Source organism: Planococcus citri, chromosome 1, assembly GCF_950023065.1.
Source record: "Planococcus citri chromosome 1, ihPlaCitr1.1, whole genome shotgun sequence".
NCBI lineage: Eukaryota > Metazoa > Arthropoda > Insecta > Hemiptera > Pseudococcidae > Planococcus > Planococcus citri.
Genome location: NC_088677.1, coordinates 46,925,453 through 46,948,848, shown reverse-complemented (window position 1 = coordinate 46,948,848; position 23,396 = coordinate 46,925,453). Strand labels below are relative to the sequence as shown.

The following is a 23,396-nucleotide window of genomic DNA, read 5'->3' as shown; positions in this document are numbered from 1 at the left end:
TGTACCATTTTCAGATATTTTGTAACTTTTTCAACTTTTTTTTTTTTTTAAATTGTGGGAAATTGAGAAAGTGAACTGCGGACATACACGCGCAAATAAATGAATAGGTATTCAAAATCAGCACTCTCTCAAAACTTAACTCACGAACTTGTATTTTGACATGTTCAAGGGCACTGACAGGGTGTCGGGAGGTGGTTTGGAGGGATGAATTTTTCGAAAAAAAAATAAATAAATAGGTAGATAATGCAATATTCAAAATCTATGCGTTCAAATTATTAATTTGTTTCTTCGCTCATAAAATTGTTTTGAATTGTGATCAAAATTAGAGACCTTATGATCACAAAAGATGTTGAAGTCGCATTTTAAAAATCGGTGTGTCTTAAAAGCTATCATTTTTCACATTTTTACGTAAGTAAATGATGGAGCTTTCAACCTTTGTACCTATACTCGTCTCAAAAAGGTGAGCTCTCACTCGGAAAGTTCGAATTCGGGATTTTCACATTTTAAATTAGATACCTAATATTACTTAATTTAAATCTCTCCAAAATACCGCAAATTAAGGTTCAAATTCAAATTCCAAGTTTGGGAGTGTTGAAAGGAATCGTCAATGTGTCTATGAAAATGACTAATTCGAGATTCAGCCCCACACTCTCAGTCTGCAAGGATAGGAGGGAAATTCTGGTAGGACACGTCGAGCGAAACTCGCAGATCTGACCAGTGAGCGAAATCGAAGGATCTGGCTTTATTACTGGCCCCAGTTTTATGTACAGAACCGGTTTGGAGATAATGTGGAGATGGTGTTAATAAAATTGCATACTCAGTTTGCCGTAAATACAAAACCGAGTCGATAGTCGATACCCAATGCCCAAACGATTCTTTCAAGATCTAGTTTCCTTGTATGAAACTACCAAACTACGAAGGCTTGCATCTCGAAACTGAATTTATAGCAAATACATACATAAGTTATACTAGCGGGGCCCTGCAGAAAATAGAGGAAGACTAAAATGCATTCACATGACTGAAATGGTAAAAACTGAATTTTCAAGGTGAAAGCTCAACTTTTCACAATGGATACAAAAATTTGAAAGCTACGAGTATATTTTGAAAATTTCAAACTTTTATCGAAATTAAAATTATGATTATGTTTTACGTAAGTACTTACAGAATGTTCAGATAGGGCAGTATTTTTATCCTCTCTTCAACGAATCAATTTTCAAATTGATGCATATTTTAATGACCCCCCCCTCAACCCACCAACACCCCCCCCCCCGAAATGAAGGGGTGCAAAGGTGTCCAATTTTGATCGAAATATGCAATTTTTAAAAGAGAAGTAGCATATCGATTAGCGCTGATGAGTTCAAAATATGTATGTTGGCTCATGTTGCTGACGACACCTTCCTAACTGTCTTCTTTTCCACAGTGTATACCTGTTCATGCAGTGCTTTGAGTCTGAAATACAGCTAAAATATCAAAAAATTGAAAATTGCGCTCCCACTTTTGGTACCTTTAGGTACTTTTGCCTAATAATTTGTTTAATTTTCAACAAAATCAATAAAACCCTTTCATTAAGTAAATATGTGGATACCTATACATGTACGTTGGTACTGGTATGTACTAGGTAGGTAGGTAAAAAACCTAAAATGATTCTGTGATGGGACAAGGGATATTTTGGCTCAAATGTGTACTTCAAAATCTTACTCGAGGTTTAGACTTTAACATCTGTTTTCTTATTGTTATGAGAGCCGCATAAGAAACACATTGTCAAAATTTTAGTAGGTAATCATAATCATATTAGTACATCTTGTATTCGATGCTTTACAAACCGAAAAATTAAAATCCATCGCAAATATAAAAATATCTATGCAAGTACCTAGGTAAGTATTACGTATCTGCAAGCGATTAAAAAATCTTCCATTCTAAAATGTGTATCTGTATCCTATTTATAAGTATACCTAAACGGTCGACGCGACGCGACGTCCATCGAAAAGAATGTTAATTAGGCGCTAATTTGGAAACTCGTTTCGAAATAAGTATTTGGAGAATTTAATTTTATATTTTGTCCAAGTTTATTATATTCGGGTAGGTACCTACCTATTTAAAAGTTGAAAGACACGAACGAGTTGAATTTACACCTGAATGAATATTTTAAAATCTTACGTTGAGATTTTAACCACGATTGTCTGCATAAAATTGAATTTTAAAATAAAGCCAACTTCGTAATTGGTAACTAAATACGATACTCGCGAATACGAATTTATTCGAGGTAAACGCTCGAAACGAAAATTCGTCCAGATTTTCATATAACCTGAGATTGAAAGCATTTCGATTTTTTTGTTTATCTCTGACAAGTAATCTCGGTGGGTACCTATTTGTAATGAATAGCGTACGCTAAATACTCGTACACGGAACATCATCTGCAGAAAGTTGACAAGTTTGTTCTTAAGCGACAAACTTGCACGCCTTAATTATGTACTAATTTCTTGCAAATGCACTACTTGTACCTGTACCATACATAATATTAAGATCAAAATTAGAATCTTGGTGCACTTTGAGCTACCGTAACCTAATACAAGACGAATATTTTTCATTGCAGATGCTACTCTTATTGGTTTTACTTTTACAATGGAGAGTGACAACTTGTACATCATCTCCAACTTTAGAAGACAACATGCTGCCAACTGATGAAGAAATAGCGGATTTGATCAATTCGTATCACGGTCAACCCGAACAAGAGATAGCTTTAAATCTACCTACAGACGAAGAGGCTTTTAACGAAATAAAGCCAATACTTCAGGCTGGAAGTCCATTTTATTATTTTGGAGACGGTTCTGGACATTTTATTTCGTCTTCTTTTCCGGGTAAGTAATTGGTACACACCATCTACCTGTAAAGTAGCTTAAACAAAGAAAAACGTGTTGATTTTTTTTTACCTCGTTGAATATCTTTTTGTTTACATAAAATTAAATTAAAATTTTTTCTTACCTATTTATAAAAATAAACCGCTTATGTTTTTTCGAACAAGAATCGTATTAGCGGATTATAAATGTAAGAGGTTAAAACTTCTTCTGTAGGTTGGTACACTCAGTTAAGGTTGTGAAATTATTGTAAACATGAAAAATCTCGTCATTAGTTCAAATATTTCCACGTAATTTGTATTCTTCGCTTGTTAATTAAATTTCCCTTCTCGGGTTTACAATAGGGTACCTACCTTTCTACCTACTTCTTATCATTAAATTTTGAGAAAGTTTTAGCTTTTGGCATCCTACGTTTTATATGTAAATACGTAAAGATAGGTATTATACCTATGAGCATTTCTCCATCAACTTCGATGTTCGAGTTTCGTTAATCATTTTGCACCTGAATTTTTTTCAAATAAAAATATAGTCGGGTAAAAATCTGTTCATTGGCTTCAAAAGAATACATACCTACATAAGTATGCATTTATTTAGGTATAGGTACCTACTCTTTTAATACAATCGTACCTTGCCTACCTAACTTGGCTTACTCGATTTAATCGCTGTCGAAATCGACTTCCTGAGTTGAGCTCAGCTAGCACCTATCCAATGCGCCCATAGAGCAATAATCGAGCTTTGGGCAAACCTAGGAGGTGCAAAAAATAGGTATAACGAGGTCGTTTTGTTTTCGTGTTTTTCGCGATAAAACACCGAATAAGTAAGATAACCTTCTGAATTATTATTCGCGAGTCGAGTTTATGTACCTAAAGTAAACAATACGCGATGGTAGAAATTTATGTAAAGTCACGGATTACCTACCATTAAATAATTTAGGTAACATTTCGCCTTTAAATGTTAAGAAAATCTGTATCTAACCTACACATTTATTCCAAGAATTTCTCTAACGCGATATGTTTTCAAATTAGAAATAGACTCGAGAGGATTTCACGAATCTGTTTTCGACAATTTCAACGATTTTTATCCACCAGTGCATCGTGGAAAAAAGTACGACTCATCGGTTTCCGTTAGCGCCAGAGGATTTTACGGCGACGTATTTACCGATGGATTCGGATCATTTCATCCGGTGAAAAGATTTTACAAGTAAGCATTGTGGCACTAACGTCGTATAGCCTATACCTATTTTTGTAACCTTACGAATCATTATAAAAGCTTTTTCCTTTCATTCGCAGGAACTCTGCTGCTCAATCAATTCCGGCTCGAGATTTATACCTGTCGAGCAGATCGAACAGAAAGAAAAGATCTGTTTTCAAAGAAGACACCGGTGATAAAGCAACTGCAGTTAGCAGTAAATTGTGTGCGACTAATTGTACATCCGAAGCAAAATCAAGTCGACAAGATGATCGAGAAAATGATAATTTCTGGAGAATATTCGTCGACCAAAGTCAATATAATCAATCGTCTGGCGAAACCAGACGAAGTAAACGTAGTCCTAGTCGTTTCGATGAAAAATACAATTCTGATTTTTGGAAAGAATACGCCGATATGTTCGAGCCATCGTTAAAAACTCGCTACTACAAACGTAAACCGGCATCGATACACGAAGACGCATTCCGGTCAGGTTTCGGTGATTTTGAGACTTTACGAAAACGTCGACCGGAATCGGACGGCGATGGTTTAGAACGAGGAGTTTTCAACGAATTCGGTTCGTTTAATACGTTAAAGAAACGAGTACCAGAGATCAGCTCGTCAGGTTTTCACGGCGACGTCTTCAACGGAGGTTTCGGTAATTTTGAAACATTAAAGAAACGAGTACCGGAAGGATTCCATCACGGCGACGTATTCAGCGGTGGTTTCGGTAGCTTCGAAACGCTCCGTAAGCGAGTTCCCGAAAGCGTTAACGGAGACGCTTTCAATCGTGATTTCGGTCAATTCACGCCGTTGAAAAGACCAGATTACAAAACACGTCACAATTTCAACGGCGATAATGTATTCGATCAAGATTTCGGATACTTTGATACGGTCAAGAGAAAACCAGATTACGACGTCGACCGATTCCTCAGCGAGATCTCTAAACGTAAAATGTCCTCCGAACTGGACGCCGATACTTTTCATAAAAGTTTCGGCGATTTCGAACCGTTAAAGAAACGTAAGCCTTTATCGTCCATCAACGAAGACTCTTTCCATCGTCAATTCGGTGATTTCGAAACACTACGAAAACGTCGTAAACTAGAGGACATCTCCGGCGACGCCTTCCATAGCAGTTTCGGCAACTTTAACACCATGAAACGTAAACCGGACGTGTTTACAGGTGATGCATTTCACGGTAGTTTCGGCAGTTTCGCCACCTTAAAAAAACGAGTTCCTGAAATTAAATCGTCTGGATTCCACGAAGACGTATTTACCAACGGTTTTGGCAACGTTGATCTTACCAAAAGGACCCAAAGACAAATTCAAGATTACCAGATATTCAAAAATATACTCAATCATTACACGCAGTCCGAAACTAAACCGTACAACCACACGGATTCGTTACGTTTCAACGTTCATTCCAATTCAACGTTGGATAATTAACAATGTAAATCAATTTTGACGAGGGTTTTTCTAAAAATAAAAAACAAATGTAAATAGGTACCAAGTTTGCAGTTCATTTTGTTTTTCTATATAATTTTTATGGGACAATGCGATCTTGAATTCCATCTGTGACTGTTCCTAATTCTAATACCACCTTTTTTTTTTAAAAATACCTAATTACTTTATGCATGTTAATAAGTATTCTTTTTTTCTTTGTTTTGATTTTCCAATAAGATGATGTTGTGATGCGATGGTCGAGTAAATACTTTTATGACAAGTGTATATACTTTTTTTTACATGTAATAGGCATCAATTAGAATTAGGTAGGTATATTAAGTATGATTTTTATTTTTGAAACATTTGAAAAAAAAACTCATACTATTTTTGAAGATGTCTCCTTTATGTACTCAGAAAGACTAAACTTATCAGGAGAAATCAAATTTTGAAAAAAAAAGTTGAAAATTGAATTGATAATCAAATTGATGATGAATATAATGTGAAATGAAGGAAATTTTAAACACCTCTCACTTGATCTCAAAAACCTAACTCAACCTGAGAATCCAGATTCGAAATACGAGTAAGTATAGCTATAGCTATACCTTGTATCACATACCTATAGGTACCTACCTGAAATGATTTGTAAATTTAAAAAATGAAGCAATATATATACGTAAATATATTAGTACCTACCTCAGAGAATGAGTTTTAAAAAAAGAAATTCAAATTTTCGAAATTAACAAGTTCTGCATATTTTGCGAAACCATTTTATTTCAAGAAATTGACTGTGTGGGTAAATTTCGAGAATTCAGAGAATCTGCCGAAGTCGAAGCCATAGCCACGAATACTCGTCATTCCTCGTCAAATTACGAGTACATAAGTATTCAGATTCAGAAAAACGGCAAAATTAAAACCATCGTTATATATTCAATCAAAAAATGGTCTTTTCAAATTTCACTAATCTGCAACCACCCTAAGCTGCAGTAGATCTTATCTACGTACCTGTTGCTGCTTATTCACCACCCCAATCCAGTAACACTCCAACGCACTTTCCTTTTTCATAGCCAGTTTCCTTTACATTACAATTTTTAACTTTTCAACAAGGAAAAAACTTGACATCAAAACTTTTAAATCTCCGAGTATTTCAAATCTTTAAAAAGTTCTTTGTCAATAATTTCTAAATCGACACTGAAGTTTAATGTATTTCAGCGAATACTTAAATCTGCGATAAACTTTTCCTCGCAAAATAAATTTAAACCGCATTCAACAGTATACCTTTTCTTAAACCTATAATCCTGTCTTATGGGTAAAATTATTAAAAATCTTCGTTGATGCGTATCATCTTGGGATTACTTTTTCAACTTTCACACTTGCAAGTGAATTAACCTTTGATGGCACAATTCACCACGTTCACGTAAATATTATTTCACTCGTATCCACACTTGGTTGAACATTCTAGAGCGAACAGATGAGAAAATTCAAGACATACCTGCCTGTGATCTATGTACATTGAAATTTGCAACGGAAGAATGATGCCTACTTTAAATTCAACACTGCGGTGGTGAGTATCTACTACCTACATCAAAATATGCTTACATATAGAATACAAATCAATGAGATAAGTAATGTAGGTACTCGGGTAATGCAAATTGATCAAAAAAAAATCATTAGAATGAAAACAGTAAACACTGAAAGAAACACGGTTTGAACGATTTAAAAAAGTATATTTAATAATCCAGTATGGATACAGAATGCGGGTACAGGAAGGAGCAGGGTATCAACATACATCACCTTAAAATACATAGTCAAATGTCGCAAACAAGAATAACCTGCAACCTCCTGCAGCCAAATGAATAAAAAATAATAACACATACAACAACAAGACAGTCACAATAGTTTAATAATAAAAAAGAAACTTAAAAAAGAAAATTATCTAATAAAAAATAAAACTAAACAATCATTATTCATTAGCAATAGCGTCATTTTCGATACATTTACCTAGATTCCATAATAAGTCAAAACCTCCAACTCGATAAAATAGAATTCAACAACCTAGCATTTAATACCAAAACTAGTGTTAGCACATAAAAACGGTAATCTTTTCTCAGTCTGGTAAAAAAACCGAAAATTATGCTAGGAAAAAAAAGAAAGATTAAAATAAATCGAATTAAACCTTCGAAGAATTTTATACATCGTGATAAGACTAGAAATTTCAATCGAACAACAAATTTTCAGTCTTTTCGCGAGAATGTATTCGATAATACGTGATGATTTTTGTCTCAAACATTAAAAAAGCGTGCGTTATTTGTTTCCGCATCACAGAATACACTTGCGTGGTTACAAAATGCTCGGCAGCTTGGAGAAAAAAGTAAAATTCAAAGAAAGAAAATTGTTACACGTTTACATAATAGGTAGGTACGCTAAAGCGACGAAATAAATAAATTAATAAATTAAAATCTCAAAGGAAAAAATAAGACAACATATTCCATTAAAAAGAATAAAATGCGAATAAAATTGTAGCAAAATAGTTTTCCTCTCATGAGATTTACACATCAAGTGCCCTTAGAATCAATCACAATCGGCAGTATCCAAACTGATACATACCTACACATTTACATTACATCATACGAGACATTTCGGTCCATTTGCCACACAGTCGCAAGAAACCGAACATGATTAGGTTTCTCCGATAATCTAAACCTATAAACTATTTCCCTATGCGATCAATCCCGAAAAACGCTAGCTCTGGCTTTTGCCGTCAATTTCCTAATGCGCCCTCGACTGCTGACGGATACGCTGATATTCACCCCTTCCTCGTCATCTTCTTCGTAAGAATCGCTATTTTCGACGTAATGTCGTACTTGAAGATTCTGGCGAAGTCTTCGCGATCGAATGCTGTCTTCGTTAACACCGACATCGGTTTTCCGCCGTTGCCTTTTCACTCGGTTCTCTTCCGTTTTATCACCTCCGCTCTCTTCGGAATGATCATCAGAATTACTCTGAAGCATTTTCGCGTAATTCCACGTTTTTCTGGCACGTAACGTTCTCGTACGTGGTGACCGATTGCTACTGATCGTTTGTTCGTAGTCATCGTCGTTCTTATCGTCTTCCGATTCGGACGTCTCTACTGCTTTGATTTTCCTAGGGCTTCTAGTGTTTGGTTTCCGAGGACTTTCGCGTTCGGCTTGAACTCGTCGAACACTAGAGCGACGATTTGCTGTGAAAAATAATACATAGAGTTTAGACGTAGTTTCAATACAGGCTGTACGCGGTAGATAGTCGAAATTTCATTCAACTTACCAGCAGCGCTGGTCGATGGTCGTGGAGATTCATCGGACGATTCTTCTCCTACTGAACTATCTTTAGTGCGACGTCTACGTTTGAGTCCTCGTTTTTGAGGCGTTCCTGCGTAAAATACAATTTCATATTAGGTAAATCATAGTTTTGTTTTTTGTTTTTCAAATGTACGTACCTGTTTCCCTAGGATCTCTTTTTTTGTTGGTACTTCTATACGAGTAAGATGACAATATGCTTTTCATGTGTTCTTCTGCCAGACTGGACAGACGTACTGTCATCGCGTATATCTGCGAAAGAATTCAATTTTCAGCATTCCATTGCTCAAATAACGCCATTCAAAGAAAACCTATTACATACCCTCGTTCTTTTATCAGTAGTATAATTCTTAGCGTTGTTGAACATGATTTTCAGATCTTTCCAAAATTCGTGAGGCGAATCGTAATTATCCCCTTTCAATTCTTCACGTATAATACTCAAATCCATCGGAGTATCGATGATCTTATCATAATCTGGATGATCCAATCGGTCCACCGGTTGCCTAAGCAAATGAATAAAACTCATATTGAGTACAAATTACATACAAACATCTCGGTTCATTAAAAAGAAATTCTCGTCATACCTGAACGGTTCGCTATCTTCGCTAATCCACAACAAATGCAATAATTCTTTACATTCTCGTTTCCAATCGAATGGCTGCCGTGTATTGCGAGCTCGACGACCTTCCGTCGATCGCAGATTGCGGTTTTGTGCAGCCGGACGGAATCGTAATCTATTCGAAGGTCCAGGAGGCGATTCAGGGGCTTCTTCTTCAGTTGAATCAGTAGATACGTAGTTATCCTTCAGTTGGCGACATAACGCCGGTACATCTAATGGTAAAACAGTTCTGCGAACAAATTGAAAAATAATATATCATGCGATCGATTCAACGCTTCTATTATTTTGTAAGAATCGCGTACTTGATTATTTTTAGTAGAATATCGGTAATAATACGAGCGTGTCTAACGATAACGCTGCCTCTTTCGTTGAATTTCTCAGCATTACTAGCGATGTATCTGGCATCGAATTGAGCGGCAGCTAACCGTCTATAGAATCTATTCTCAAATCTCGCCTAAGAAATGTAATTTCTAGTCAGTGAGGTATTCCAGTCAAACATCGTACTTCGTAATGTAATTTTTCGTTACCTTAATTGTACTTAAATCAATTGGATATTCCACGACGTACGCGTAACTCGTATATACGCTGATATCCACAGGTGCGAGGAAATGTTCGGCGATCGACGTGCTCATCAAATCTTCCAGAGATCGTAAAATACGTTCACACGCTACATCCTGATTACCCATCGGCCACTCGTCGGTTTCCGGTTGATACAGGATGTTTTTCATTTCTCTCGGTAATATTGGTAACGATTGTCCATTTTGCGGTTCTCCTGCACAACGATGTTGAAGCCTCGAATTAGCAACACTGCGGTACAAAAGTCATGTAAATGAAAAAGTAACTTACTGCGTGAATTCAACGGTTCCAAATCCCACGGACTGAGATTCTCATTTTCGTGGTTATCCCATTCAATTTTATAGCAGAGGAACGGCGATTGGGCATTTTTATTCCGAGAAACTATTTTACCGCACCACCACGCGTCATCTATCGCGCTACGGAATCGATCGCCTGAAAAATTATCGTTATTGAAAGACGTTTCAGTTAAAAAATAAATAAATGCCAATTTCGTTATCGTCAACGCACCAACTTTCCATGTACGAGACATAGCCGTGTCGTACAGCTGTCTCAACACTAGAAAATCAATCACATCGGTAATATCGTGATATTTTAAATCGAAACTATGCTGCGTCACTTGATCTTCGTCGTTCATAACCGCTAACCTGAGGCCACACAATCGAGGCGGTCTGATTTCATATTTGATACCGATTACTTTTACTAGTTGTGGTTCCTGTGGAAAAAATGACCACGTTAATGCGCCTCAACACACCTTACATGTACATACGTACATACTCATAAACGAACAGAAACATTTCACTCACTTTCAATTTAATTTTGCCCCATGGATTCAGCTGTGCTGGTCGTACTTTGTAGATATTCTTATTTTGAACGGCATTCAAATACAAATTATAACCTTGCTGGAAAAACATAACTTCATCTCCCATTTGAGGATAATAGGGTGCTTTTTTGGGCATCGTCTCAGCCAGCCATTCTGAAGGACGATATTCTTCCGGAATGTCCTACACGATAAAATTGTGAAATAAAAAATGTATACGCTTTTTCATATTTGTATCTTTTTTTAACAACAAAACAAACCTGAGGAAGTGGTTTTTTCAAAGTTGTGTTGGCTATTTTCGTTATCTTCGTCATCTTATTAGCTCGTCTTAGATTTCTGACTCTGGCTACTCGCTTCGGAGGTTCTAATTTATTCATGCCGTTATCGGCGGTCCAATCCGAATAATCCGAGCTAGCATCATTTTCGCTAGTTGATGATGCTGTATCGATCGGTGATTCATGTGCTGTCGAATCCTCCTCTTCTTGCGAATCGGAACTCAAATCCAAATTATCCGGATTCTGTAAAACGTTAACGAACAACTTATAAATAAAAACAACGAGTTTACGTCGATTCATTGAAAAATATTCGCCGTTACCTCGAATTCCATTTCAAGTTGTTCTATACGCGAAGCGCGAGTTCTATAAGTATGAAGCGCCTTTCTTCGGCGAGGAGTTCTTTTCGGAATCGCAATTGGTTTCGGCTCAGGAGCCATAGGTTTTTTCGATTCTTTACGATATTCTTCTAATTCTATAGAAGCCATAATCTGCCTGAAGGAACAAACAAATCGAGAAGCAATGTTATACGTTTGAAAATTATACGTCTATATACGAGAAGTAAGTTTCTAAAATAAAATACTTACGTTCGTTCTGCGATCGCCTGAGCTGTATATTTGTCTAACGGTTCGCAAATTAGTCGTTTCGTCCAAGAGATATTATCACCTCGTTGCCAATTTCCACTGGATTGACGAACACCTTCAATATCTCCAGTTCTTCGCATACCAACTCCTAAAAATTGTGAATGCAATAAACCATTGCCCATGTAAAATAAAATTCTTTTCGATCAAGAATTTTCTTACTTGATCTCAAAGCAGAAGCAGGTCTTCTCTGTTCAGCCACATCAGCTCCCATGAAATCATTTTCATTAGCTTCCATGATTACTTCTTGACGTCCTAGGGTGTAAATAGTGACCAGTAGTTTCAATTAATCAAACGTACCATCTTCAATATACTTATTCCGATTTCATTACCTTCATCGCTAAGGACAACGTTTGGCACAAGCTGGTCAATATCGCAATGTTCACGACCAGGCACTAATCTCTGCAAATAAGGGGGATATGGATTTCCGTCGATATCTACCAAAAATGGAGGCGCCATCAAGTGCGGCGGTGTTTGGGTCTGTTCATCCAGTACAACGTTATTGAAATCTCTGGTCAATGGACGATAATCAGTGTGAAAGAATAATTCTCTAGGAACCTGAAAGTCAAATTTGTTTGTAGTATTTTCACTCTATGGATGTTATGCTTAAAAGAGAACAAAAATGGGTACTTTTCGAGTAATATCTGGTAATCCGAACCCAAAAGTGAGTATCTGACCGTGGGAATCGGTAGCTGCAAACGAATTCCCATCGGGAGACCATTTCGCATCGAATACCGCTCCGAATCCTTGTCCGTCGATGTTATTTTGAAAAGATGCTAAAATTTCACCGCTGATGATATTCCAAATGAACAGCTTGCCATCATGCCCGGCACTTAACAATATCTAACGGAAATAAAGAAGATATCATGTATCATAAAATTACAACAGAAAGGACATTAGTTGCCTAAAATTATATTTATATTACTTTGGAGTCCAGAGGATGACTTTCAATCACGTAGGTTTCCGCACGATGGCCATTCAGGATTTGAATCAATTCACCAGTAACACTGTTCCATACTTTGATCGAATTATCAGAACTGGCAGTTATCACCCACTGATCAGTTTTATCCCAAGTTAACATCGTAACCCGTAATTTTTGTTTAGCGTCTTCTTCGGTGACTTTCGTACTGTAAAAACATCATAAAACATGAAGAAAAAGTGAAATTAACCCATTCATTATTGAAAATGAAACGAACCCAGGTAATTTCGTCGACATTAATAAAGTAATTGATTTCCACACTTGTTGTTCGTAATACCAAATCAAACATGTGCCGTCTTTCGACCCAGAAGCGAATTTTAAATGCGAATGTGCCCACTGGATACTATCTACACGGTCGGAATGTGCTTCTTTTTCTAAAACTCTAGTGGGGCCTTCTAATCCGGCCATTTTGTAGACACGGACATTATGATCGGCGCTGCCAGCAGCTAAAAACATTCCACCAGGACTGAAGGAACCACATGATATCTGAGCACATCCGGGTCTCATACGTTCCAAATATTGCACCGGCGTTTGTCTGCAATAATACACATTAAATTGTAAAAAACGTGAATATTCAATTTCTTATTCCATTACACTTATTACTCACTCGAAAGAAGTTTCTGAATCGTTAGTAGCATATTTCCAGAATGCTACAGAACCATCAGTAGCCGTTGATGTTAGGTATCTACAGCCATTTACTACAGCTGGACAAAAGTTTACACCGGTAATGGTTCCAGTATGTATAACCAAAGTTGCCACCTATTATACAAAAATCCGATAAAATACAATAATAATCATCACTACTTTCTATTAAACAAAAAATAATTTATAATAATAATTTTTGGACACCTCGTATAATTCATGCAAATGTTGTGAATTTTGAGTTGAAAGATTTCAAACATCGCATCTCATAGAAATTACGTAGTTTAAAAAAATCATTTTTGGGACACCCTGTATAATGAATGTTTTACATGCTTTTCTGACACCCCGTAGAATAGAACTGTAAAAGTATTTTCAGGACACCCTGTATAATTCACTAACGTAATATTTTTGTTTACTTCAATTTTGGTAGCGGCACCTCACGATTAGATCAACACAACTTACTTTTCGGACCCCCTGTATACTAAATTAGGAATATTTCGAAATATGCTGTGTAACATTAGAAATACATATAAAAAAGCGTAAAATTTTTCCCTTGTAGTAAATAATCTTCTATATGCAAGAGACTTCAAAAGTTCAGAAATTCTGCAACCGTTCGAAAAAAATTGCGGATTTTTGCACCACCCTGTATGAATGTTTGAACATGTCTAGACCAGAATATTCTGATCTGGCGCATACTACACGTGCTACTTTTCATCTGACTTATCAACATTTCGCAAAGTAAAAATTATTATCAACGATAACAAACCCAATACCTACAATTCATATTTAGGTATATTAGAGAAACGAGAAACATAACTTTCAAAAAAAAACTAGTTCAACTACTAATACTTTTCAAAAAAGATATCATATGAACTTACAGGAAATGCTGTTTGTAAACACCAGACTCTGACGATTTTATCGACACTACCAGCGGCTAATAGGGTGTTTTCATAATTAACAGCGAGATCGGTGATCTCAGCTGAGGCACCTCGAAGAGTCGTCAGTAACCGACCACTAACAGCATGCCAAACTTTTACCAGTAAATCATCGGCGCCCTGTAAAGCAGTAAAATTACATCGATAACATAACGTAGGGTACTGGTATCATTCAAAAAATAATAATACGTTTAAAAATGCCTACTGTAAAAATATATCTGCCGGAGCTATCGAAAAGAACACAATATACGGCAGATAGATGACCTAACGTGCGCCCTAACAATTGCAAATTCTTATACGGACATCCTGCCAACACATGTTTGCGATTAAACGCACCAGATGCTTCCCGGCCGTACAACGCTTTCACTGCAAATATAAACAAAAAATAATCGTAATCAGGGAAAGGAAACACGTGTGTATATTTTAAAAATTCGTCATATTCCTTACCGATGTTATGTTTACGGAATGTTATCGGTTCTGGCAACGGTATCAAATGCCTACGAACCATGTAATCCTTCAAGGTATAACATTTCTTCTCGGTTTCTGAAATAATTCAAGTATTAATTAATAACGACTCGAATTATTTCAATAATAAATAATTGTTTACCTTTTGATCTTAAAACAGAGTGATTTCCATCTCCCAACAGGGACGGTTCATAGGTAATACTTTTCTTGAACGCTGAATCTAACAATGGATTAATTTTCTTGCAAATATCAAGCAGATGATCATTATTCACGTGATTGAATTTATATTCCTGTAAATATTTATAGGCAATTATCAAAAGGTGCACCAGTATATATTTTCATTTCATTTCATTATATTTTAGAGAAGCTACACAAACCAATTCTTCGAAAGTTTGTTTGTGACAATCGCCGGTCCAATCATATCGAGGTGATAAAATCTAAACAAGAGCAAATTTTATGAAATACGACCAATGAAAGATGATGAAATCAGAATAATAAGATACTTACATCATGTTTTTCCAATTCTTCCAAAAATGTCTGTAAAATAAAAAATATTAAATTCATACGTTTACTGTATTCTACAATTGCGACTACTTAACAGTTAACAATGAAGTACTGCGTATACGCACCTTGAAAGTATTCTCACAAGGGCTATTCTTGAGAAATTTGGCAATCAAGAAATACAACTCTGCAACATAGAAATTATTTCTCTTTTAAAACCTAAGAATTTGAAGTGATATAAAATGCAGTGAGGCGACAATGCGCAGGTAAACAATACGAATCAGACGAGATGTTACTCAATATAATGAAAATAACACGAAAAGATAGGAATTTTTCAGTACTTGAAAAATAGAGCAACAGGATTAGATGAAATTGTCTTTGAAAAAATAGTCACATCTCCTTGAATTGAAAAAAAGTACACTATCTGAGAATACAAGACATCATGAAAAGATATTATTCTCTGTGGTTGTGAAATCCAACACAGAAGTAACGCCTATTTCTACACTTGAACTATGGATTGCATTATATTTCATCAAGGTACGGGTAGCAACGAACTGCAAAATTAAATCAAAATACAGAATATATCACGTACCGCTTTTAATCGTTCCGTTTTCCATGTTCAGTGGCGAGTTTGAAATTTCAGTGAAGTTAAAGATATGACATCATTATACGACATAATAATCACATCAATAGAATGCAATTAGACCCATTCAATACAACTTTAAGAAAATTGTAAAACTTTATAACCTTAGAACTAACTTATCAAAAAGATATTATAATAAAATATAGTCAATTTAACATTTAATTTTCTGTATTTACTACACAAAAACGATAAAACTTCAGTTCAGCCATATTAAATTCACGATCCACTGACATCAACACCCATCCAACTTCCTGGATAGTGTCGAGAACTGTTTGATGTTTATTTCAAGTTTCGATTGATTGTCATGTTTGCTAGTTTGCTTCGACGTCATCCCGTCATCCAACTTTTTATTTTATTTTATTTATAGGCGTGTAAGCGGCCGCGGGGCGTGTAATGAAATTATCACCGCTACATCAGTGATAAGAATACGTGTTTAGAACTTTCTGATGAAAAGAAGCTGAAAAGTTTATTCATTACTTCTCGATTAAGTTATCGGAGTATAATATTGTACTTGGAACACGTATCACAATAGAATTCAAAGGTGACTGATAACTTGGACTTCGCATCATCATTATAATTTCAATATTTTCAGAGGATTTCGTGACATCGATATGATTACGAGTCAAATATTTTCACTTTAACCAACTTTCCGTAGAGTGCCGATGAAGAGACAGAATGTGTCAACTTCTACTGTTACTCAAACATTAGGTAAGTCACTTTTATGAATAATTCTCAATAATTTAATCAAAATTACACTCGTAATAAATATAATTCAAGTACCATTACAAAGGATAACAAATGATAATTATCTAACGTTTTACATCTAAACCTGATTCCATGAATATAAATAAGTATAAATTAATCGAAAATGAATACGGTGTAAGCGGTCAAGCACTGCTTGAAATTTTCCCAACAATTGCATCATAATGAAAATTGTATAAAAATGAAACATTTCTAAATATTATTTCATGTATTGATTATTCTTGTAATTTGGCCTTTGAGTGGATTGTTTGCTGGAGTAACTTTGCACAATTCGTTTCAAAATTGACAATTCTTTCATCGATGAACAGCATGCGAAATTATCACTACAGAATTCTGAATCCTTGACGATTTGTTCTATGATTGGGAATTGTCGACAGCTTTCTATTATTTCTCTACGTTTATGAATATCATCTGGAACCCGATCACTATCCCATGGCCATAAAGCTTCTCTTGGCATTTGCTACGAGAGAAAATGTATTAATACATAATATTATTGAAATATGAATTTACTCGTAATTTGAGTTGTTTCCAGCGTTATCATTGTCCATACCTGTTTCGAATAAGGTCGTTTTACTTTATTATCATATTCTGGAATGTCGTTCTGTTGGTCTTCGTCATTTGAATTTGAACCCCGTCTGCCAATTCGTGGAATATTTTTCGAAGCTTTTTGATAGAAGTCCTCACCGGCGTATCCTCGTCGGCTCACTCGAGGGATTTCCTCTTTCGTTTGTTCGGAATTTTCAGATGTTTTCAACAGCGATTCGGTATCATCTTCCATGTTAATTACCGAATATGGCTGTGCTTTTATGTTCAATGATCTCACGTACGAGAGGTGACAAATTACGAATAAAGCTGCGAAATACCCGATCATCATTAATTTTTTCATCATAATGTTCTACTTCTCGTGTTAAATGACAATTCGTTAAAAATACTCACCAATACAAACGCACGCGTTTCTATTTTCACCTAAACGCATCATTTTGAGATATTTGAGCGATCTAAAAAACGAACACGTTCTTGTAAAATTTACTCCGAACGACACTTGAATGTTTGAAAAATTACTTACCGACTTCGACCGTACTTTTATTTCATTATTAGTAAATATTCCGCTGGATTTCATTTTATATGAAAATTTTGCTTGTAAAATTAACATCAAACAGCAGGAGGATTAACATATGTGGGTGAAGTACAACTTGCAGTGTTATGTTTTTAGCCTGCAATGTTCATTTTGGTGTCAATAAACTTTGAACCAAATTTGTAGCCGAATTAATTCATCGAGATGATTTTTACCCATTACAGGTGTTGTTAAACGAGTGCATTTTAAAATTCTTATTTGTGGCATTGATAATAGAATACTGCTCTTAGTAAATGCCATTCTGTAATTTCAGGCCAACAAATATCGATGAAATGTAAAAAACTCGATGCATTCTGTCATTATACATTCGATATTTCATCAAGTATACAATATTAATTATTTTATCCAAGAGAATCATCAGTTTTACCTGCCAGAGAAGAAATTCGCTTAATCGTTTACCTACTGTTGTTCGAATCATCAAATCAACATCTGAAAAAGGCCTCGTATGAACTAAATCGCTGAATAAATTTTCGTCCATGTCGTTCAATTTTAATTCAAATTGGTAAAATTTCTGGAAAATTTTACATGAAACGTCTATCAGTTCTTCTTTTCCTGCAAAACGAACATTTCGCCTAAATGAAGATAAACCTGATTTTCAATGATGTAGGGAGGAATGTTCTTTTTCGCAAATTTCTCCCTCATCGTTTTAAGTACGAATACGAGTTTCTGTGACTGAAAGATTTTTATCTACTCTATGCCTTATTCACTTGAAGACCTTTGCCGAAGCGATTCATTTCAAATTTTCAAAATCATATCTGAGCAGCCAGGAAATGACAACAATTTTATCTTTATTTCTCCACTGAAATATTATCAAAACTAATGACGCATCAGGATGTAAAATACAAAATATTTTTTTGAAAATTATTTTTTTGACGATCACGAGATGTTCATAATTTTACACATTTTCGCAAATTATCGTGAATCTCGTCTCTAATAAAATTCGCATTATCGACGAATGACCGTGAAAAAAATATTCCATGTTACTTGCCCGAGTAATTAAGTGCTACGTTCACCAAAATACCATTGTTATCTTTCGTCTGGCTTGATAATAAGGTACATAATTCTTTTAATTCATGCGGAAGCACAGAAACATCTCCTACTATTTTGATTCTGCAGTTCATTCTGAAAAAAAAAAGAAATCTGCGAATTTTTATTAAGTTATCGTGAAAAAATTACAAATAAAGTTGTTCAAAAATAGGAGATGTCCGTATGAGATCATCTTCGCAGATCTCAGGCAGGTCATAAAAATTAATCGATAAAAGTACATATGAAGTACTCATGCGGTTTCCTGTCTGTCTATTAAGTGACCACATTCATGTGTAAATGATCTAACATGTTTCACGAATGAAATGCGAGTATAATTCCCATTTTTTTTTTTTTCACATGATGAAAAAATGTATTACCATTCAATGAAAAAAATTTCAAATAATATCTACTTACGGCTGAATTAATAATTTATGAAGAAATATGTTAATGGCGTCGAAAATACATTGTTTCTCGTAATTATTCCTCTTCAAATTATGCGTGCTGAGTAAATAAATGGTGACGCACGATGTTTTCAAAATCACGCACCATTTTAATAATTTGGAGAGTACTCTTTGCCTGCGAACAATTCCGATTAAATAAAAATTCCAGTATTAAGGTTACAGTTGAATTAAAAAACGAAAAAATATTACAACTTTGAAGTCTCGCCAAATATTGTAAAATTAGATACACTCTAAATATTGGAAATTGATCAGATTTTTGTTCAAATTTTAAAAGTGATATACTTGTAATATCCAATCAAAATATCAGGATGTCTAAAATTTGTCATTTTTTCAAGTTTTTGAAAGTCACACAAAATATGTAATGTAAATATTATAAAATCAAATTAAATGTTCAAAAGTCAGCGTGTCACGAATCAGTGTTCTTGAAGCTGAATTTGCACTTCTCGTACCCTATGCCCCACAAAATGCATACCTACATATTATAATTATTCGACTTACCCTTTTATATACGTTGATAAGAGATCAGCATTTGTTTTCTTTGCAAAGGTACGATTGTTATCCGGAACAAAAGCAATATGCTGAGGTATTCTTCCACTTCTTAAAATACGTGTTAAAACGTGCAGAAAAAATTCACCAATAGAAAACATATTGTTCTACTTATGTATTTGCATCTGATGTTGAACTACTGTGGTACTGTGATACTCACTTCAAAGAAATTCAACAGCTATTATTTCTCTTTTAATTAACTGGTGTAGGGAGGAGCGGTCGAGATTTAATTAGGTAATTTTAATATTCAAATTTTTAAAGAAGTGTGAGAGGATATTGAAGCTTGCGAGCTGTTGTAGGTGCTTTTATCGAGAGAAGACGGAATATACCTAGCTTTTATTCATTTTGAGAGAGCAAATTACATCACATAAACATAACAATAAATCAATTAGAAAAAATGAACCCAAGCAAAAGAAAAAGTAGGTAACCTCAAAACTGAAGCAAAGAGTAAGAGTTGCTCGAAAATAAAAAGTTATTCAAAGAAGAGTGATATCCCAAAACTCGCTATGTCCATTTTCACTACTTTTCAGGAAAAAGGAAAACCCGTTTTTCTTTAAACGGATAAATTGACTATTGGCTATTTAGGTGAGTTTAACATAATTTTGGTAGGTTGATGATGTAGGAATGTGAGTTAATACTTCATCTACCAGGTATACCGCTGAAAAACGCACTTCGATAAAAATGGACCAAGCGAGTTTTAGAATATCACTCTTCAAATAATGATTGAATCATTGTATCTAATTTCCCTATTTTCGACGCCATTTTCGCTGAAAAAATATCCGGCATGTCATAAAGCGCTTGTAAATTATTTTCTTTGAAAGTAAATTAATTGCAAAATGCATCACCACGTACTCGACTAATACGTGCTTCGGTATGATGACTTGTTTTTTGCAGATGTATAAAGTTTTCAAGTTCTTGCTGCATTACATTATTGGTGAAACATTCATTTGAAGGATGTCATCTGAACTACCAGCACCCCCGACATCATCTTGGATCAACGAAAGACCCATATCATGGGTACATCGCGTATGTTTCTATTTTTTGAGATGGGGATCTATACCGAAACACGTAGCTATCGTTATGGATGGTAATCGACGATATGCTAAGAAGAAATATGTTGAAAAAGTAGAAGGACATCAGAGAGGGTAAGTATTTTTTTATTAGTAAAAAAAAACATATCATACTCGAAACGACTAAAATATTTTTTCCCAACAGATTTGCCAAGTTATCTGAAACTTTGAATTGGTGTTTGAAACTGGAAGTGTTCGAAGTAACTGTGTACGCTTTTAGTATAGAAAATTTCAAAAGAAATAAAGAAGAAGTTGATACTTTAATGGATTTAGCTAAAACTAAATTTAAAGGATTAATAGACGAATGGTAAATCAACAATTTTTTTTTCTTCAAAAATAACGTTATTTTACGAAGATTGATTTTCATTCTACTACCTATTCGTACTTTGTGGTTGTGTTTTGCAGGAGGAAATTGAGAGAACATGGAGTATGTATTCGTATCATCGGTAATATGACTCTTTTACCCAAAGATCTGTGTACGCTGATGTTAATCGCTATGTTGCTCACCAAAGATAATAAAAAAGGGTATTTAAACATTGCTTTTTCTTACACAGGTTTGTATTTTAATTTTTTTTACGATATCCCGAATTATCTATCGTTGAAGAAAACAGTATGAATTTTAATGTACCTGGATTTTTTTTCATAGGAAAAGACGAATTAGCCAATACGTCAACTAGTATTTTGCAAGGTCTCCGAAAAGGTGATATCAAAGATATTGACGTTACAGAAAAATTTCTTGATCAATGTTTGTATACTTATCAATCTCCTCATCCAGAAATTCTAATCAGAACTTCAGGAGAGATCAGACTTAGTGATTTCTTAACCTGGCAGGTATGTAAATAAAGTATCCTACTTATTGTGTGAAATTTATAGAAACAAAAAGTAGTCAGAAAAAACATAGCTTTTTTCATACGTTTCATGAGAACGTCGTTTTTATAATTTTATTTATGCAAAAATATTTAAAAAATGTTCTGGGTGAATTAATTTCAGTAAACCGAATTTTATAATATTCCCTTTTCTCCATTTCTAAATGAAAGTGAATTAGCCCAAATTTGAAATTAACCTTGCTGTAAGTAGAAAAACTAACAAATCATAAAGGAATAGATTCTTCCTTTTTTCCTTTTTTTTTTTTTTTTGAATTTGCATACCAGATATGAAATTTTAGGCGGATTTCTAATTGGAAAATTGAGTTGACAAAATTAGCACCATCGAAAACTTAGTGAGCCAAACTATTCTACGTACGATTTTTAGAATTTTTTCATTGCTTCATTTTTAAAAAAGTTTAAATAACTGTAGACTTCCACTGTAGACTTCCTTGGAATTTGACGCGGTCAGGAAAGCTGAACTCTTTGGAATGAGTTCAACATGGAGTTTTTGAAATTTTTTATGAATGATTCTGACTTTTCCTAATTTTATATTGCATATACGAATATGTCATCATGGCAAAAAATAGCTTGGACCCTTACCCCATCCTTTGAAAAGATTGAATAAAAATAATAGCGATTTAAGAACTGAGTTAGTTTGAATTGATGTATTCAAAAAAAAAGTAAAGTCAAGCGTATAATAATTCGATTGTTTTTTTTTCTGTCCAGGGTTCGAATAGCTATGTCCATTTTGATAACGTTCTCTGGCCAGAATTTTCAGCTTGGAATTTCATCTCGGCTATCTTCTGTTATCAACATTTCGCCAACAAAGCAATAAAAAATTTACAAAACGAGCCGAAGTATCAAAGCAGCCCTGAAAGTAAGAAATTCGTCGATTCCGTGCAAAAAGAACGAATGAAAATCCTCGCTGAGTTATGTAACGATAACGAGCACATAGACGCGGAAAAATTTCTTTCTTTTACTCCCGAAGAATTGTACGATTATTACAAATTATATATTCACGTGGAGTGAATTTTTTTCATCTTATTTATCACACTGTGGATTTCTTTTTAAAAAAAACGTCAATTTGGAGACTGAAGTACGTTATATTATATTAACGCCGGCCGTTTCTTATCAAGCATGTAGCTGTTTAGCAATAAAGCGCATTAAAAATGAATGTCTGAATTACCAGTTTTATTTTGTTTTTTTAATACTTTATTTTACATTGTACTGTACATATTTTGTCGGCGAATGTACATTATTTTTAAAAATTGCATTTGTATTTATATTTTGTACTGCATGCAATTAATTATTTTTGTCTAAACGAATGTTTTAATTCGTGGTTCCGAGAATGTTTTCCCTTGTAAATTCAAAGTTTACTACCTATTTATTTAATTTTTTTTAGAAATTTTTTCGCGTAGTAATTTATTAAATTGAAAAAATTGAATATCATGCAATTAAATTGTTTACGTTGATTCGAACTTTTTTTCTGTTTTTGAAAATTTATTAATTAGAGGACATTCCATTTTACGTGATGATAACGTTATCAAAATGACCCTTGTTCGCGGTCTTGTCTCGTGTGTAGGCAATTTATTGTACAAGAGCTTGCATGTGTACAATGAGACGTT

The 23,396-nt window shown here is 34.6% G+C and overlaps 4 protein-coding genes across 8 annotated transcripts in view; 2 read left to right on the top strand and 2 right to left on the bottom strand.

Moving 5' to 3' along the window:
* LOC135832332 (uncharacterized) overlaps positions 1-5,763 on the top strand; it is a 55,691-nt gene extending 49,928 nt beyond the window's left edge. For all 3 annotated transcript variants that reach the window (XM_065345510.1, XM_065345511.1, XM_065345509.1), the window contains exons 2-4: positions 2,594-2,858; positions 3,881-4,055; positions 4,145-5,763. In XM_065345510.1, the coding sequence (XP_065201582.1) occupies positions 2,594-2,858; positions 3,881-4,055; positions 4,145-5,486 (1,782 nt within the window). In that variant the 3' untranslated portion in view covers positions 5,487-5,763. The remainder of the gene's footprint in view (positions 1-2,593; positions 2,859-3,880; positions 4,056-4,144) is intronic.
* Positions 5,764-7,186: 1,423 nt separating this feature from the next.
* Positions 7,187-16,140, bottom strand: BRWD3 (bromodomain and WD repeat-containing protein). Its single transcript, XM_065345514.1, has 27 exons — positions 15,855-16,140; positions 15,391-15,449; positions 15,269-15,298; positions 15,139-15,198; positions 14,904-15,051; positions 14,744-14,839; positions 14,502-14,662; positions 14,240-14,416; positions 13,327-13,478; positions 12,937-13,254; positions 12,666-12,867; positions 12,371-12,583; positions 12,073-12,298; positions 11,903-11,995; positions 11,687-11,831; positions 11,423-11,594; positions 11,088-11,345; positions 10,814-11,011; positions 10,518-10,722; positions 10,281-10,442; positions 9,962-10,206; positions 9,737-9,888; positions 9,400-9,663; positions 9,138-9,318; positions 8,956-9,067; positions 8,784-8,888; positions 7,187-8,700 (listed from the first exon to the last, which is right to left on the bottom strand). Exons 1-27 carry the CDS (start codon positions 15,877-15,879, stop codon positions 8,207-8,209), a joined length of 4,653 nt encoding a protein of 1,550 aa, XP_065201586.1. The 5' UTR covers positions 15,880-16,140; the 3' UTR covers positions 7,187-8,206.
* A 156-nt stretch (positions 16,141-16,296) lies between these two features.
* On the top strand, positions 16,297-23,243 carry LOC135832338 (dehydrodolichyl diphosphate synthase complex subunit DHDDS-like). Its single transcript, XM_065345519.1, has 6 exons — positions 16,297-16,613; positions 20,730-20,980; positions 21,051-21,212; positions 21,311-21,459; positions 21,552-21,736; positions 22,498-23,243. The coding sequence occupies exons 2-6, from the start codon at positions 20,790-20,792 to the stop codon at positions 22,798-22,800; spliced, it is 990 nt and encodes a 329-aa protein (XP_065201591.1). The 5' UTR covers positions 16,297-16,613; positions 20,730-20,789; the 3' UTR covers positions 22,801-23,243.
* On the bottom strand, positions 16,656-20,077 carry LOC135832339 (isoprenyl transferase 1-like). 3 transcript variants are annotated; one of them, XM_065345521.1, is made up of 7 exons: positions 19,788-20,077; positions 19,243-19,404; positions 18,791-18,942; positions 18,170-18,354; positions 17,958-18,095; positions 17,604-17,881; positions 17,434-17,519 (listed from the first exon to the last, which is right to left on the bottom strand). In XM_065345521.1, exons 1-5 carry the CDS (start codon positions 19,934-19,936, stop codon positions 17,997-17,999), a joined length of 747 nt encoding a protein of 248 aa, XP_065201593.1. In that variant the 5' UTR covers positions 19,937-20,077; the 3' UTR covers positions 17,434-17,519; positions 17,604-17,881; positions 17,958-17,996. The 3 variants fall into 3 exon arrangements, with proteins under 3 accessions (XP_065201595.1, XP_065201593.1, XP_065201594.1); XM_065345522.1 differs by having other exon boundaries at positions 18,791-18,924; positions 19,788-20,073; XM_065345523.1 differs by lacking the exons at positions 17,958-18,095; positions 18,170-18,354; positions 18,791-18,942; positions 19,243-19,404; positions 19,788-20,077 and adding an exon at positions 16,656-17,127 and having other exon boundaries at positions 17,218-17,519; positions 17,604-17,665; positions 17,734-17,881.
* Positions 23,244-23,396: the final 153 nt, after the last annotated feature.

Excerpts from the sequence above, each read along its gene's own strand:
- BRWD3 (XM_065345514.1), bottom strand. The coding sequence starts at position 15,879 with ATGGAAAACGGAACGATTAAAAGCG. Across the intron at positions 13,255-13,326 it reads GATTCAGAAACTTCTTTCGA|ACAAACGCCGGTGCAATATT; the intron begins GTGAGTAATAAG and ends GTATTATTGCAG. Across the intron at positions 11,012-11,087 it reads TGAAAAAACCACTTCCTCAG|GACATTCCGGAAGAATATCG; the intron begins GTTTGTTTTGTT and ends TTTATCGTGTAG.
- LOC135832339 (XM_065345521.1), bottom strand. The coding sequence starts at position 19,936 with ATGTTTTCTATTGGTGAATTTTTTCTGCACGTTTTAACACGTATTTTA. Across the intron at positions 19,405-19,787 it reads TTATCAACGTATATAAAAGG|GCAAAGAGTACTCTCCAAAT; the intron begins GTAAGTCGAATA and ends AATTGTTCGCAG. Across the intron at positions 18,096-18,169 it reads GCGAATTTCTTCTCTGGCAG|AATGCATCGAGTTTTTTACA; the intron begins GTAAAACTGATG and ends GTATAATGACAG.
- LOC135832338 (XM_065345519.1), top strand. The coding sequence starts at position 20,790 with ATGTCATCTGAACTACCAGCACCCCCGACATCATCTTGGATCAACGAA. Across the intron at positions 21,460-21,551 it reads CATTGCTTTTTCTTACACAG|GAAAAGACGAATTAGCCAAT; the intron begins GTTTGTATTTTA and ends TTTTTTTCATAG. Across the intron at positions 21,737-22,497 it reads GTGATTTCTTAACCTGGCAG|GGTTCGAATAGCTATGTCCA; the intron begins GTATGTAAATAA and ends TTTTCTGTCCAG.